Source organism: Egretta garzetta, unplaced genomic scaffold (genome assembly GCF_000687185.1).
Source record: "Egretta garzetta isolate BGI_Z169 unplaced genomic scaffold, ASM68718v1 scaffold191, whole genome shotgun sequence".
Classification (NCBI taxonomy): domain Eukaryota; kingdom Metazoa; phylum Chordata; class Aves; order Pelecaniformes; family Ardeidae; genus Egretta; species Egretta garzetta.
Window position 1 is genome coordinate 139306 of NW_009258676.1, and position 17416 is coordinate 156721.

Genomic DNA, 17416 nt, shown 5'->3' on the forward strand with positions numbered 1-17416 from the left:
GACAGGCACGGCGCGGTGGCAGGCAGCCAGGGCCGCTGCTGATGGAGGGATGCAGCCCATCCCATGGGGAAGTCAAGCAGCACCATTTTACCTGATAATTCTCCCCTGAACCCAGAGAAACCCAGAGCCTGGATGGAGACACAAACAGGCCAGGAGGTGCTGGGCGAGGTGAACTCTGCGGATGGGAGAGGAGGAGCGCGGTGAGGAAGATGAGCAACGTGCACACACCCCCAGCCCTTCCCAAGGACTGGGGCTGCTCCGGCCCCATATGCCGAATGGCAGGAGACAGCCACCGGAGCAGGGGAAGGAGCAGCAAGATGTACAGGCATCCCATAATGCGTTTTCCTTCAACTTACATATAATCACACCTACAATACGGAACGGTGTACATATCAACTAATGACCGGCTATTAAGTTCACATAAAATGCACACATCTAAATTACAGCAGAGTTACATGCTTCGATGGAGTCTTTCCCCTAAAAGCCACGACACACTGGGGAACGCTCAGATGTTTGTGGCACAACGTGCAAATAATGTCGTTTTGCTCAGGAATAACCTTAAATCTTTTAGGTAACATGATCTGAAGAATTATTCCCCGTTCACTTCTTAAGGGACACAAAAACCATCCTTTGCTTATACGAGCATTAAGAAAAAAAAAGAAAAAAAAAAAAAGAGAGAGAGGCACAGAATTCACTAGAATATTCATCATTTCCAACCTTAAACCCACAGCGTACAAACAGACGAATCCAGCAAGTCAGAGAGCAAAGCCAATTTAATCTGTGGCTCCCCTGAGGTAAATGTAGTTCACAGTCCTGCCCCCACCCCAACCTCAGCCATAATCCCTGCTTCCTGGAGGTAAGAAAGCACTGGAGTGAGGAAAATTCTGCAGCAGGATATAATGATCCAAAATGACAGGGACAATAATGACAATGAATTTCATGTCTCCCAGTCATGAGCTGGGGATGCTTGACTGGGCTGACTTACACAATTAAATTGTTACAGGTACAGCAGGAGATGCAGTTATCATCTGCATGCTTTTGGGAAGGATGCCTCCAGCAAAAGGAAGAAGAGCGCGCCGGATGCAGGGTCCCTTTTGTTCGGAGCACACGGCCGCTCCTGCAGGGACACTCGTGCGGCTGCACCCTTTGACAGCGGCAAAACTGGGTTAAAGATGCAAGCCATTTTGGGCTATTGATTTTATCCCTTTTGAAAACGGCATAAAGGCTCTGACGGATACAGCACGGCGCCGCTCGAGAAGCGCCACAAGCAAGCAGAGCCCCAACGGGTTTGGTCAGGGAATTGGGAAGCACCCTCTAGAGCAGATCCCCACCACTGCTCATACTAACGCCAGCAAGGGAAAAACCCGGTCGCTTCTGTAGGTGCAGCTGGAGACTGGCATTTCATTTTGCAGGCATTCCACTAGAGGCAGCCAGTATTACCTTTACAAGCCCTCTCGTAGCAGGCTGCCGGTTCTCTTCAGGATTTCGCATACAACTCTATTATACAGAACACGGGGCAAAATGGATTTGAAAGCAGCAGGATATGGAGAATACGCGCAGTATTTTCCAGGTTATGCCTACCGTTAGTGTGCCTGCAAGGCTTCTTTCATTCACCCAGCTTCAATTTTGAAATACCAAGAAATATGGTTAGCCGTGTATTTCACCTATAGAAAGTCTTTTTAGTGACAAACTGTCACAGAGTTTTTATATCCAGGGAAGGAAAAAACAAAAAAAGTCATACAGTTGTCTGCATCCGTAACAGGGTAATACCCCTATTACAGCTCAACATTCTCAAAATATTCATTTGTCAAATATGAATCATAAAGCTATAACGTTTCATAATTCAGGACACACTCAAATACTAGGAAAAATAGCTACAAGAACCTAAATAAAAAAAAAGCATTTATTCCATTTTTGACAGCTTAATGAATGCCCTACTCTTTTGCATTGATTTTTGTGTGTGTGTGTGTGTCTGTGCGCGTGCATGTGTGCCTGGGAAGGATTTCTCATGGGGTTTGCTGTAAACAAGGAAAGCTAAATCCTCTGCCAAAGCTTCTTTTTCTACCTTTAAATAACCTCCATATTAAATATTTCAGGAGCTAACATATCCAAAAATACTGAGAACGCAAAAAAATAAAGAACAATTACTTACATGGCAGCAAGTATACTGGAGATTTGTAGAACAAGACATTAAACGATCAAATACCTTGATGTGGCAAAACAGGCACAGAAGCAGTAATATGTTAATTCCTGCTTTCAGAAAATAGCAGTAAATTCAAAGAGCAGCGACAACAAAGCCCTAAAAATCTTAAATTCATGACCGATTCCAGAACGCAAATTTTCCTTACACACCTAAAGGCTCATCTTGCAAGGCAAAATGTTAACAAAAAGTCTGCAAGCACCTAGAGACAGAAAAATAATACATCTTAAAAAGAACTGTGCCACTTAGAATTTCTAAACACTTTAAATTGAAATACTCTGGCCAGTTGGATCTCTGCTTTAATGTTTTTCCTGGTTCTTAACATAATGAACTATGTATAATTTAAATGGAGATTAATTCTTCCATTTAAAGTGCTTTAAAATAATTCTGCCTATGATCTTGAGATCTCAGCCCAGCTCCTCCACAGTGCCTCTCCTCCAGTTTTCCTTGAGCTACATAAGTGGAACTGACAGATCACTGCTCAGATAGCAGCCACGTTCTTCCCCCAAAATGTTGCCTTTTTGCTATTCAGGAGTATCCTAATACCAACAAATGCTAAATGAAGTCTGACATGTACCCCTAAGAAACAAACTTGTAAGTTGTGGCTTCAAAGAAGACCTTGAATAAATAGGACACGTTGTGTACACCCAGGCTAACATCCAACATATGCTTTAGTTTCCCGATGCTGAGACAGAGCAAGAATAGCCTCTGGTCAAGTCTGTGATTTGCTGTTGCTGGTACTTCCAACATTTATAATGTACCATTTTTTTTTTTTTTTTGCCTGTATAAACAATTTTAAAAAAATGTAATTAAGAGGAGCACAGCACCATTTCAGAACACAGCACAGCCATGAATAATGGATTATTTGGCACGCCACTAGTTTGATCAACAGTAACAAACCAAACCCAAGAGCATTCCTCATCTTTCCTTGCAAAAGAACATTGCCACCAGTAAGTCATAACTGGAGAGGTGGTTTGATCAAATAAAGAAGTAACCTACAGAACGGATGTTTTTAATTCTTCCCTTTGGTGGTGGTGGTGGTGAACACGCCAAACAGCGAGCTGCGGCTGGTAGGGGCTATTGGCAGCTACGGATACGAAGAAAGTACGACAGAGACAGGGGTAGAGGACAGCCAGAAAACAAGATAAAACTACATTTAACTGCACGTACAGAATCAGGAGAGACATGCCATTCTTAAAAGGCAAATTTATTTATTCGTTATTTAGGGAAGACAGAGAAGGGATGGACAGAGAAGATAAAGATATGACCTACTTTAAGACATACATACAATGTCTACATATACTTTTGCCATTATTTAATGCTCTATTTTATGACTAATCCTTCTGAAACAACTAAAAGGAATTTAATTCAAGCTTATCACCCCCTTCTCTACTTTAAGTTCAATTCCCTTTCCCTTTTGTCCTCCCTTGCTCCGGATTTAGGGCAGGAAAGTATACCATTAAAATCCAAGTACAATAATTTACAAGATCTAAAGCATGTTCACCGAAACATTGTGACTTAAAACAAGTTTACTGTGGGCAGGACACAGGTTAATTGGTCACGACGTGTTACAACACAGCAGGAGCCCACCTACACCATGGGCCAGAGGCTGACCTACAGCGGAGTCGCTACACACAAAACTTAATTCTGGGATGTGGCATGCTAAGACCTGATTTAACATCGGAGTTGGAAAGTTTTTATTCTGGATTAGGTGCAGGCTCAAAGCACCCAAATGTATATTACGAACTCACAAACTTTAGTCCTTCAGAACCACTTTATTCTTCTCGGAAATTAAGGTTTGGTGAAGCTTTGGGAGGTTTTAAATTTTTTTTCACTGCAAGACACCATTTCTTTAAATTCTGCATAAAAATGTGGGTAACTAAGCTGTGGTCTTGTAAGTAAAGCAAAAGGCGGCCAGATACATCAGCATGAGCAAGTAGTTTCACTGGCAGCAAAAGTTCAGGTCCTTTTTTGATCCCTCTCACCAAATGACTCCGAGAGTCCTGCTAGCATCGCAGCTGCTCCTCTGAAGAGCTGTTAAGAGTCTCTGCCAGCGACCTGGTTTTATGAAACTCGTATGCACAGAGAGATGGCACAGTCCTCTCTGTCCACCAAACTGCTCGTCAGCATTCAGTGCTTCTCCTTTTTTCCTATTCAACACTCTTTGTTTCCAACATGCAGAGCGCGGGTTTGTTTCCCAGGGCCTGGGAAGGCGCCGCCGCCGTCAGCGACACCTCTCAGTCACTCACAGAGTTCCGTGCTGTAGTTCTGCACAGATGGACTGCATGGTATCTCGGCGCTGAACTTTCACTTACTGCAACACTGTTTAAAATGATTATTCGTCCAAGAAACTTGAAGACTAATTTTAAGCCTATCTTGTAAAAGTGTATCTTTAGAATGCTGGAGCAGTAAATAGCTGTGATACATCCAAACTATCTATTTAATCTGAGAAAACCTTCAATAGATTATAAATAGATTTCAAGCTATAGTGCTCTTATGAGAAGTGTAATTACAGTTAAGAGAACCACTTCGTTCTTCTTGCATGCTCCTGGGATCCCGTAAAACAGTCTAAGGGATAGCTTATGATAATGGAAAAATAAATCCGAGTTACTTCTATGTATGCTATTTACAGCAGCTCTTGTTACAGTATACAAAAGATACCACATAATCCCACAACAAATTTTGCTTCTAAATAACCTCTTATTTCCTCTAGACCTTAAAAAGAAGACAGAGAAGATGCAGTCTCCATCAGAGATAAATGATGGACTTAATTTTTACTTGAATCTCACCCCGCTCCCAAATAAGAACCTACACATATATATTCCTGCACAAATAGATAATTTTTTTTTTTCATTCTGCTGGGCTCTGTATGAGACAACTTGCAATTATCAACACACGCTTTTGCCAGAAGCCTCATAAATACTACCCGAGTCCAGTGTGCTTTGAGAGTCCCTCCTACTTCTTCCCAGTACAAAAGCCCCTATTGATAAGCTGATGAATAGTGTAAATGCAGTTCTAAAAAGGGAAAAGAGCTACCTTTATAATCAATTTTGTGTGAAGACCTTTCTGGCTGCCAAAAGGTCAGAAACTACATCTTCAGGTAAAAACCAACTAGAACCGTACCATGACTGAAGTAAATCAGTACCTAAGCTATTTATTCCTTGGAGGGCTCCTCCAGGCCTGCAAGGAATCTATGGCTTTTTGCCCTACCCTGAGCACATGTGGCATTTTGATATTACCTGGCTGACCCCATCACCAAGAAAGTTTTACCAAAACTTTCTGTCTTGGAGGGGAAGTAGAAAACGACTGGGGAAGGGGGAGTACCAATCTAACTAAAACCACACCCTGGAACAGCGTAGAATTCTGATGCAAAACAAAAATATTCAACAAAGTAAGTATCCTGGTATTCAAACCTCAGCAATGAACATTCTAGCATTTTGGATTTGTGCAAGTTCAGTATTTTTTAAATACCGAAGTTCTGACAGTTTGGGGAGGTAAGCTGCATGACATTGCGAAGTACTGAGATACAGCAGTTCGGATAAAGCTCAAGACACATGTACATCAACACAAACGCTAATATTGGGACAAGCAAAGTTTCTGGGTAGTCATTTGTCAAGTAAACCAACTAAACCTTCACCGATTTTGTCTCAGATTGCCTTGTGCATGTGAAGGGACAGAGAGCGAGCTAAGAAATTCTTTGCTTAGAAGATCCCCTGTGGCACCCGTGGCTGTAGAGCCATGCCAGGGACTTCTACCAGACTTATGTCAGGAACAAGGCAAAGAGGCTTACCCATTCTTACACTACAAACAAGACTGGCACTCCTTCCAAACGTGAATACACACGAACAGTTTCGAATTGTTATTTCTGGACAGCTACAATGAGTTCTATTAAATCATCGTTCAATTTTGAATGAACATCGGAAGATTTGCAGAAAGCATCTTCACATTCTCCCACTCAGACACTGACTTTGTGTAAGTGTTATGCACAAACATACCTAAAACTAGCTGATGCAGTAGATTAAATAACTCGGGCTGGAGGCATTTTTCCCTCTCATGAATTTATAACCCTTTATTTAAAGGGGTTTTAACAGAAACCATTCATGTCTTATAGCAATCTCTCGTATTTGATTATAATTACAATAAATGCTGTCTTTGCAGAGCAACCAATTTTACTGGCAATACGAGAATTAACTGATCCAGGTCTCATCCAACCCAGCGCAAGAACCACAACCAGCAGCCAGCTCACCCAGATAGGTCTGAAGTTATTTTGCACAGTGAAAGTGCTACAGCAAACCACTGAGCATTACTGGACTGATCGCACTTTCTTGACTCACGATACCTCAGAAGAAGTGTTCAGTCCAAGATGTGTATAGCAAAATCAGGCACAGCTGGGAAGTTGTAGGGACTCACCAGAACACCAGAATGTTTTCACCAATAAAACTAATTATATCATCTCTCACATCCAGTAGGTTACTGTTGTGAAAAAAACCATAATTTATCTACCAATTTAATGCTTAGGATGCCAGCTGAATCCTTCAAGTTGTTGTTCTTCCCTTTAGAAAGTCAATGTACGTGATCTACAGTTCCACACTTGCGTTCCCACCCACACCACAGCACAACGTAACAACGAAAGCACAGGAAGGCGACATACCGTCATAGTAGACAATAGCTCCAACAAGCTCGTCTTTGCGTAGCATTGGGAAGAGCTCCAAGGCTCTTGACTTGCTAAGGACATAACTACTTTTCAGACATTGACTTCCAGCCACAAGATCATATAGTTTTATTCCAAACCAGTAGTATGGCAACTGCCACCATCTGCAGGAAAAAAAAATTCCCCATGAAGTGAAATTTAAAAAAGACATTAAAAGTGCATGCACACAGTGTTATTGTAGTACAGAACATGTTAAATAGCACAGTGTGTTGTATACCAGTTTTACTTTGTACCATCACACAAATTCATGGTATCACAACATAATGTAAATATGCAAGAACTTGCATGTTGTTCACTGCTGCTTTCAACTGATCTACTCGCTGCAGTTAAGTCAAGCAGGTTCAAGGCTTTATTTCTTCTAGAATTAGGATCACAAATTGGCTTTTTGTACTTCAGTGTAAGGTGAGATACTAAAGCTATGGGTTGAGGGAAGAACCAGCCTGTACGTGCAAGCTGAAAGGGTTCCTCGAATGCACATCTTGACTAATGCCTCCTGCACAAACCGGATCAAATAAACACAGCTGACCCTGGCGTAGATGAGCTCCAGCTGTCACAAGCCCCTTCTACTAAAGGCAGGAATAAAGCCATAAATTAAGATAACGCAGCAAAACCTCACCGCTCTAAGTAGCCTGTTACAGGAACTGCTCTTACAGATCTAAAAACCTCACCCAAATCACTTGGAGTCTCTTTTCTCATACGAGAAGCAAACTGTTCTCTCAATACCAAACTGTCATGTGCTGCGGAAGGCAGACGCACCCAACTCCTGCACCGAACACCGGTGGTGGTAAGGACTAAAGAGCACGTTGCTAAGAACACTATGACAGCATGTGTCGAAGACAAGGATGCACTGGAAAGAATAGCAAGTAACATCCTGGGAACGAGAGTTCATTCCAGCTGCAGACTCCCCTTCTCTCCCCCACAGGGGTGGTAGAAATGATCTGAAAAGCTGAAGTCCGAGATGTGCTCCCAGACAGCGGCGATAGCTGTTGGTGCCATAAGAGAATTTCATGCTTCTACAATACGGCAACATCTCACCTCCTGGAGGACAAAGCTTGTGACAGGTTTAAAGACCTGCTTGCAAAGAGGCACCTGGAAACTTCTCCAGGGAAATAGCTTGCTTGTCAAAAGCAATGGTAAAGGAGAGATATTATAGCAGAGCTTACTTGTAAACAGGCAGCATTATCGGCAGAGGAGCTGATAGGTGAGGAGCAATTTCAAGCAGATTTGCACGCTCCTCAAGCGCTTCTTTCACCATCTTGTACTGAAAAATAGAAGTGTACATGTGAATCCCACATTACTCAGTTTTGTCTCCACGTGCAACATTTAATAAGAAACTGTTTATCAATGCAAATAGCTCACATCATTTTTACTGTTCTTTCAAAAACACACAGGGGTTTGCTGAAAAAAAAAAATAAATCAGAAGTTAAGAAGTTAAGGAAAATGTTTCCCAAGAAATTAAGTTTCACTAGTTCCATTTTGGTATCTTGGCAGGTCAGTTGAATAATTTTTTGTTTGAATGTAAAGCGCAATAAGCCATGTTACTCCGAACTGCAGGCAGGAGGCACTTCAGGAGGGTTAGAACTCATCCCACGGCACAGCTTCTGTGCCGAGTCCCACAATTAAATCCCACACTAACTCCGAGTTGCAAATGCAGAAGTGTTCTCCAAATCAACCAATATGAGTCAATATGAAGTCGTTCTTTGGCAAAAAAGGAAGTTGATTTCTATGACTGGGTAACTGCATGCTTTACATATTTTTTTCCCTGAGAAATCACCATCTCTGTAGCAGTATTCTAACCACTAAACCACACTTTAAGTTAGAGAGGTTTCAATGGGAAGACAAATCAATTTCCCAAAACAAGAACATCAGGCTTCCACCAGAACAAGAATACATAAAAGGTTTTATACATAATCACTCATTTATCTTTATATATAATCATCCATTTGCCACATTTTCTTTCCCCACTCTGAACTAAACAGGACAATCACTCACTCCCCCAGATTCTGATCATGACAGGTAGGAAGCTCTTTTTATTCCAAAGTCAGCCCGGTCTCTGCCTTCCCTCCCCAAAAGATACATGGTCTACAAGGCATGGCAATTAGATTGCCCGCAAGAGAATTTAGCAAAAGGCAGCAGCACTGATTTCCCTAGTCTGGAAAGCTCAGCTGGAGAAGACACTTTCTACGTACAGTGGCTGAGGAACTCAACAGTCAAGTATTGAAAAAATAAGAAGGAGCCTTGGATATAATTGGGCTAGGGGAAGTGTCTACTAGCAATTTTTGCTTAACAACCAGCATAAACAATTACCTGCTCAAAATCCAACTTCATGATGGCCTTCTGAAGATATCTCACTCCACCATGGATCAATTTAGTACTCCTGCTGCTGGTCCCTGATGAGAAATCATCTCTTTCTAGAAGGGCTGTTTTTAGTCCTGTGTTACCAGAAAACCAAATTAACTTCTTAAATTACACAATTTGTATGTAATTCATTAAAGACACTTCTCTAGGGTAGAGACAATCACAAGAAAAATTACTCTGTACATGGATAAATTTGTATTCAAAGTGTAGTGCACTGTCTATATTGTAATGAAAAATTTTAGCCTCCTTCCTAAGGGAAAAGTCAAAACAGAACTTAAACAGAAGCACATTAAAACCTGGATATTTCACAATAGAAAGGCATTACAGTACATTATAGGGGCCATGCTCCCTCAAGCAAATTATAGTTCGTATTCACGGCAGGAACAGAATATTTTCATGAATACTTTTAACTCTTTGCAGCAGAGAGCTCTAAACCTATCACACGAACAATTTAAGCAGGATATCAGAGAGGCAAACCACTAGCATCTTTGTCTGGTTACTTACAGCCTACTTAAGAGGTGTCCAAAACCAGAGGAGAGCCAGCCATGGGCATGCCCACTGCTCAGGGAGGCTCACTGCCGAACACGATGTACACACATATCTAATTCTGCCATATACATTAAATTGTTTCATAACTGAGGCTTAATACAAAGTATAGTAGCTTACCTAGGAAGCGTAGCAAAGGGAACAAGTTTGTTCACCTAGAGCTGCCAACGCAGACACTACAGTGTTCATACAGCACAGAGACACCCTCCTTCGACGCATTACATACGCAAAGGGCACGCGCACAAAACAGTCACTACAAGATACTACTAAGTATTTCCAAAAGACATTTACTCAAAATGGCTCATATATGTTCCCTGACGCCGGCCAGCCCTGACAGTCTGACTAGCTCAAGGAAGGGACAACCACACGGCTCACAGACGGTCACGCAGACCCGGAACACGACGTGCTCTACGATGAGCGTTGTAAAGCTCATCCCAACAAACACTTGGAAGGAGGTCGGCACGTTTGTTGCACAAGTAGTGTTGCCAGTTACCCTGAAGGCCAGGAAAAGGCCTTCCACGGGTGAAGGCACACCGCTTCGTATGGAAGTCGCTATGAAACCATATACCCCAATGCTGCCTACACTACACCCTTGTACGAGGGAAGTGCCAGCACCTTTGTGGTCTGGGTCGGCATTATGTGATGGAAGTTAGGTGAAAGCAAAAGTTGCAGGGAACAGATGATTAACAGATGCCTTTTTATGCTAAGAGACAGGCAACGGCCTGGCCACATCCTTTGGTACAGACCTACAAGACAGCCACCACTGACTTCCAACATCCAGCACAAGTGAACCCAACCAAGATAAGCACCACAGGACAAGCACATGGCAATCTTTCACTTATAAAACATACGTGGAAGGACGATCTGTGTTACAGAAGTTAGCACAACAGACCCCCTCCATCACTGGCAGGATTTTGAAGTTTGGCAGGCAAGGCAAAAAGTGAATTAAATTCAGTGACATTGCTACCAAACCCAAGAGCAACAGCATGACGGTGCGTAGCTGAGGAGGGGAGCATCATCTGCATCCCAAGTTATCCCTTGGGTCTTTCCTTCACCCTCTTTGAGGGGTGCTTCATGTTATCGGCTGGTGAACATATATTTTAACATCTGTTGGTCTCCCAAAACTTTTAAGTCCTTAAAAAAATCTAATTATTATTGGTAACTTCCAAAGATCAGAGTAATTTATTTTTGTCAAATGTGACTGGAGATTAATGGATACAATCAGAAATAATATGGTGAAGATATATCAAACACATGAAAAGCAAAATTTGTTGTTAAGTGAAGCAAGCATAATAAAAGAGCAAGTTCCATCAATGAACAGCAACAATACACAATTCATTAACCAAATGCCTAGGAATATTTCACACTTCAGAAATCTACTGATATAATCAGAGGATCTAGTAAAGGGATAAACACAGATTACCTATAATCATTTCTGTGTGCTTTACAACTGCATTTTCTACCACAACATAGCAGAGGCAGAAGTGAAAAGATCCCAAGTTATCTTTAACAATACATGAAAAAAATATTAATAACCAGATTTGAGTTTGTGTGTATCTACCAGTGGTGCAGACCTTACTGCTTTATCTGTTTCAAAATTATCACACCACCCGGACAAGTATTTACCAAACAAAACTACAAAACGCTCCTGGAGTCAGGTTTTGCCTCTTATTTCTGAGGTATATCTATGGGTTAAGGAACCTGAAGAATTTTATGGCTATCTGCTATGTTTTACACCATTTAGTTTTTTCCATTTTAGTTCCAAAACCTGAAACAAGGTCTACGAACATAGAAACTAAGGCAGATTGGTTCTCTCCCCCATGGGCTGATTGTACTGAAAACAACTGAGGAAACATATTCCAAGACAAGCTTTTCTCACAAATCTTTTACATAGCTTTTTGGATAAAAATATGGTATTCTGGGGGAATACAGCATTTTAATAGAACAGGAGTTGATGCTTCAGCTTCTCCTGCAGAAACAGTACCCATGCGTTCTCATCTCTGTATCTGAAGATCTATTTTCAGTAGGCTCATAAAATGACTTCTTCTCTTTGAGAGCTGTCAAATTGGAGTGAACCTGCTGGCCAATTTCAAAGTTACTGTGTGAGGTGGGTGATGCAGACAGAGCGGGCATTAGCATCCTGCTTTTTCACCCCCTGAGCAGAGCTTTTCACGTGTCTGACCGGCCGCATGAGCTATTGGGCAACATCTGCACATCTACTGGGCAACAACTGTCTGTCACCATACATGTTCTAATCCTCCTGCAAAAGTTGGGTAGAAGGCATTAGCCTCATTTTACCCTGAGCTTTCCCTTAAGCTAAGGCTATGCATAAACTTAACATCAATTCTGCTGCTTCTAGTAGCTTCTTAAACCAGTTACGCAGCTAAACACCCGGAAGAGGACAAATGGGAGCACAGATCTACTGCATGGACCTTCAGACTCAATGGCGCTAGTGCCTTTCATTGCAAATCCACAGAGACATCTCCAAACCTGCAGTACACTGAGCAGCTAGAAGGAATTAGCAGGAGTTGTAGATATCTCGTGTTATAAGAAATAGGAGCTGGACAGCCAATGCGCCTCATCTAGAATTCGTGCTCGGCCCTTTCAAAATAGTTACGAGGAGTGCCGTGCAAGCCTTGTTTTTGTCTTTGCTGCAGATATTCTCCTGCCCAAACAAGTGAAATGTGACTACAGGTAAACCCACTAACTAAGGTGCAACGGAGAATGAGAAGTCCATCTAAGAGCACCCAGCAAAAAGGTTTGTCAGACAACTGCATACAAGCACCTAGACAACGATGACTCTGCTGAAACAACAAAACGCAGCGACGTTTTTTCTTCAAGTTCATTTTAGCTTCTGAGAACAGAAGGAAGTTTTATAACCAGGCATTCAGAGTACACCTTTTCCATCTTCAAGTACTTTTGAAAAATTAATCTGGTAAATTTATTATAAACCATGTAATCCAAGAATAAGAATGCAATTACATTTTCAAGCCTTACCTCTAGTGACTGCATCTAAAGCACAGCCACAGCCTGTTGCTCCTCCGCCTATAACAAGGACATCAAATTCACCTGTGGTTTGCAGCGCCAAGATTTGTTGTTCTCTTGTGGGGAAATGGTTCTTTATTGGAACAGTCACAGCTTCTGCAGCTTGAACATGCACAAAGGGACCCTACAAAGATTAAAAACAACACATGAGGATCTGTATTTATTGTGTATACACACACATATGTGCACACGTATACACACACAACCCAAGCATGGTGTTTTCCATAACCATAAAGGTAAACTCAAATATTCCCAGTCACTTGTATTGAAATATTGTATTGAAACTTTATGGAGCAACAAATAGTACTAAAACTATAAAGGGTTAGCACACATTTACTTCATCTTGCCTACTTCAATACAGTGACGTACTCGCATGCTACTTCCTATATTAATTATTTCTAGGAATACTCTTCTGCTTTGTCCCTCATTCTGCCCCAAACTAACCCGTGAATTTCTCTCGCCATTATTTTTTAAGACCCAAAGGACCCATCTTTTCCACAACAGAGTAACCACCTGTACGTAAGTGCACCTGGCAGACAAGGCACCTGCATTTACAATATAGGAAGGGTGGCTGAGGTACTGGCCACCGAGCCAGAACGTCCTAGCTTGGCAGCAGACCCCCAACACAACCTTGAGGACATCACTTGAGCCAGGTCTTTCAGAAGTCACCAGATTTTGGTGTTCTGAATGTTGTTTGATTGAGAGGACTGCTTTTATTGGTACCTAGCACTTCCAAAGGAACTGTTTTAACCCCTACTGATTTGAAATATGTGTGTGGGAACAAATAGAGGCCTACACTATGCAGATAAGGAGACCAGGGCAGAGGAACTACTTGGCTGATTCAGAGTGGATCAAAATAAACAAAAGGGAAATTAACAACTAACGTCTTCAGAGTTTCCCAAAAATCATAAACACTTTCAACATAAGAAAAACCTGTTTAAATCCTATAGTCTAAGGTGTGAGCATAAACCAGTCTTTAGTCCAACTGGCAGACTTAACTGATGTAAAAAAGCTTGTGTCCAGATCTCCTAGACAGGGAAGAGTGAACTAATACAAATTCCAGTGACAAAACCCAAAATACGACTTTCTTACCCTCCTCTAGAACGATTCGCCTAATCTCTTTCCATCCACTGCTTGCAACGTGCAAGGAAGCTCTCTCATTTAAGTTTTTATTTCCAAGCACTCCTTGAACAAACCGAACCAGGCAAGTCGTTCAGTTATTTCTATAGCTTTACTGCTCATTGCACTGTTGACCATGAACTACAGCTGCCACAGAAGGACCTCCTAAGCCCCGTCTCAGGCTGCAAACACACCATCGCAAGCACCGTGCGCCCTGCCTCGGTGTTTTATGGCTGCTCAACCCACACGCCCAGTTCCCCAGACAGACGCTCCTAGAGCACGGTGGTTATGAAAAGCTCTCCGCTAATACGAGCTACCTCCAGGTTTTAGGAACCGCAGCCGCTTCCCCCGGCGCTTGCGACGGGGAAGGAACATAGGAGGACAGCTCGACTGACAAAAGGTAGCTCCGCCGCTTGCCACCGCCTGCTCCCAGGCGCAGCTGAGCGGGTGCCCGTGGCTCGCTAGCCAAGGCGCAGCTCCTCTTCAGCGGGCGATTCGCTGGTTGTCATAGCGCTCTGCGAGCAGACCTCGCGGGCCAACGGTAAAAGCGATTCTTGCAACACCTCCACTGCAAATTAACAGCCAATCCTGCCACGCACGAGAAGCCTGAACTCGGATTACATGCTGCATACATCCTAAATATTTTTGTTCAAAACTATTTGCTCATTCATCAGCAGTATGATGAGTGAAATACATTATTCCTCAATTTTCCCATCACTGCTATAAAAACGAAAACAAATTCTAATAACTAGTAGCCACATCTAAAGGAAGTGCATATTCAAAAGATAATTAATGATCAAGTCCATCCTGTAATCGTGGATTATACCGACTATAATGCAAGTAGCTCATGCAAATTACTTGGGACAGCAGCAACCGCTTTCATTGCACGTGCGTTCGAATTCAACCAGTGAGGGAAGCTGGACTAGAGAAAGAGCACTTCACTTTATCTTAAGGTCTGGTATTTTCCCAGAAATAAAGTGAAAACTGAGATTTAAACCCACCAAAATTTGGCAAAACTAAGATTTAAACCCACCAAAATTTGGCAAAACTAAGATTTAAACCCACCAAAATTTGGCAAAACTAAGATTTAAACCCACCAAAATTTGGCAAAACTAAGATTTAAACCCACCAAAATTTGACAAATCGTGACTCGAGCTATAGCGCTGGCACTGATTTTTCCCAGGCACGGTGCTTGCTGTTTCCGCTGGGGTCACCTCCAGCCCGGCCAGCCCCAGACCCCGGCCCAGCGAGGTGCTTAGGCAGGGGCTCACCTCCAGGTGCATGAGCAGCCGCATTAAGCACTCGACTGACTGTGGCCCAGGCTTAGTCACCAGCTATAAACACACAGTAATGAAAGGTCTCCAAATTAGAAGCTTGTTTAAACCCACCACAACCCCCAGACAGACACAGGTTCTGCCAGCCCCGGGAGTTAAGAGACCCACGCAGACAGCGGAGGGGTTGAGTCAAAGTGAAGCAGATGGGTCGATCTCGATGAGCCTCCCAGTTACAGCCTCCCCGCGCCCTCGTGTGCTTACACACCAACACATGGCAGCCGGCAAAGATCACCAGATGAGGTACAAAGTTTTGGCACTTCAAAGAAATCCAGCTTCCACGTTATTCTGCTGACCAATGAGTTCTGTACATTCCCACCTACTCTTGCCTCGCTCTCTCCCCAGCCTACTCGTCTCTAGCAGTGCTGAAAACTTTCATATCCCCCAAAGTATGGTAGAAACTTTGATATCCCTAAAGTATGGTACATTGGTCCAGTTCCAGAACATGTTTTCCAGGGAGAGGGAAATGTTTTCCCCACAGGTTTGCTGTGACCCCTCCGAACACCACCAGCAGCGGCTCTGCACAGCTTCCCCACCCGAAAAGGGAGGGGGAAGCAGCGCATGAAAGGCTTTTCCCCTTGGATACCTGAAAACTGCAACAACGCTACAGCTTTCTGGGTTGTGTGGCAAGTCTGGCTTCCTCCACCGCCTCTGTTTTTTCCTCGGTAAGCTGTTGCATTAGCACTGCTGGATCATTGGAGAGCGTACAGACAGACAGCCGATGCCAATTTCCTCACCTCCCGAAATATCACCCTGCCACTTGGAGACAACGGTGGCAAGAAGGAAATTGGGACGATCAAAACGACCCTGGCTTAGTCTTGCCTGTGTTTTGGTTGACCAAATTCAGCCACATATGTTCAACTTCCCTAAGGTTTAAAAAAGTGAAAATCCCCATCTCAAGATTGGCTCTGCACTGGGTTTCCAGACACGCCTTCTTCCGCAGAAGAACCGACTGTTTTCAAACTTCAGGAATGCAAGAGAACACAAGAATGACAAAATTCGGAGTTCTAGAAGCACTAGCATCGTTCGGGTTTGACCGTATTTTTTGTTTTTAAACACACTGTTCACAACAAATGGCTTACGGTACAACACAGGCCAGAGTCGCAAGCAGATAGCCACTGGTGTAGCAAGAACAGAGAGATTAGCACGGCAATAGAAGCAAAGTGATTAGCGCACTAGGAATTGATATAGATATGATTCATCTTGCTGTCAATTAACTGCGAGAGTGAAGAAAAGCTGCATACAGGGATTCCATCTGCAATAACGTGATTAGTTTGGCAGTGAACAAGTATGTTTACTGAAATAAGCAATTGCTGTTTATATCTACAACTTCTCAGGCAAGAGTTCCTTGAATGGTTTTGATTACACTCTTAGGGAGAAGAAATTCAGTTTGGCAGTTTGAATTCAATCATGAAGTTATAAAGTGATCTAGTAATCCATAAGCAAGCATTCTTGTTAATGTGCTAATGTAAATCTCCGGGTAGGTTTATTAATTAAGAGCCCCCAAAGCAGGCCCCGGCGCGTTATCGTGTTATCACACTCTGGATTCACCTTGATGGGCAGCTCCTGCTGACCAGCACTGTCCTGCCCAGGGGGCTCCGTTCGGCAAAGACAGCAAGCTCTTCCAACTCCAGAACAAAGCAGTGCTTTTTCCCTTCATGATTACGGGGGGGCAGGGGAGGGAGACCTCAGCAATCTTCAGTTTAGACTTGGCGCATCAAAGAATACCCACATCATAGCCCACTCGGCTTCATGCATTCAAATAAAGGCACAAAAAGCAAGAATGCAGCAATTCAGTCAGCGCCTGCAAGAAGCAGGAGAAACTGGTTTCTCTGTCACCATTAGCGTTAGGAGGATGCATCGCCTTTGCCATTCAGGCGTCGGAATATCTGAGGCCCAATCAATCAATTATGGACGTAGCCTGTGTATTTTATGTCTCAGAGGGGTCCAGCTTCATCTCAGATGTGATTCTTCTTTTCAGGAGCTCGTGACTGGTAGTCAATGTAGCACACATGGACTTGAGAGTTTCCATACGCTTTAAGAAGAAACTCGTTTACAGCGGTAGCACTGAAAAAAGCGTGAAGTCTACACACACTTTGGCTGTAC

At 42.9% G+C, this 17416-nt stretch overlaps 1 protein-coding gene across 2 annotated transcripts in view; it reads right to left on the reverse strand.

Annotated features, from left to right (window-relative positions):
* Positions 1 to 3014: 3014 nt before the first annotated feature.
* Positions 3015 to 17416, reverse strand: part of LOC118451665 (glycerol-3-phosphate dehydrogenase, mitochondrial-like) — a 27312-nt gene continuing 12910 nt past the window's right edge. The window contains exons 3-7 of one of the 2 annotated variants that reach the window (XM_035888653.1): positions 12813 to 12984; positions 9219 to 9343; positions 8075 to 8172; positions 6852 to 7015; positions 3015 to 4522 (exon numbers count right to left, since the gene is read on the reverse strand). In XM_035888653.1, the coding sequence (XP_035744546.1) occupies positions 4512 to 4522; positions 6852 to 7015; positions 8075 to 8172; positions 9219 to 9343; positions 12813 to 12984 (570 nt within the window). In that variant the 3' untranslated portion in view covers positions 3015 to 4511. The other variant, XM_035888652.1, reaches the window with a different exon arrangement.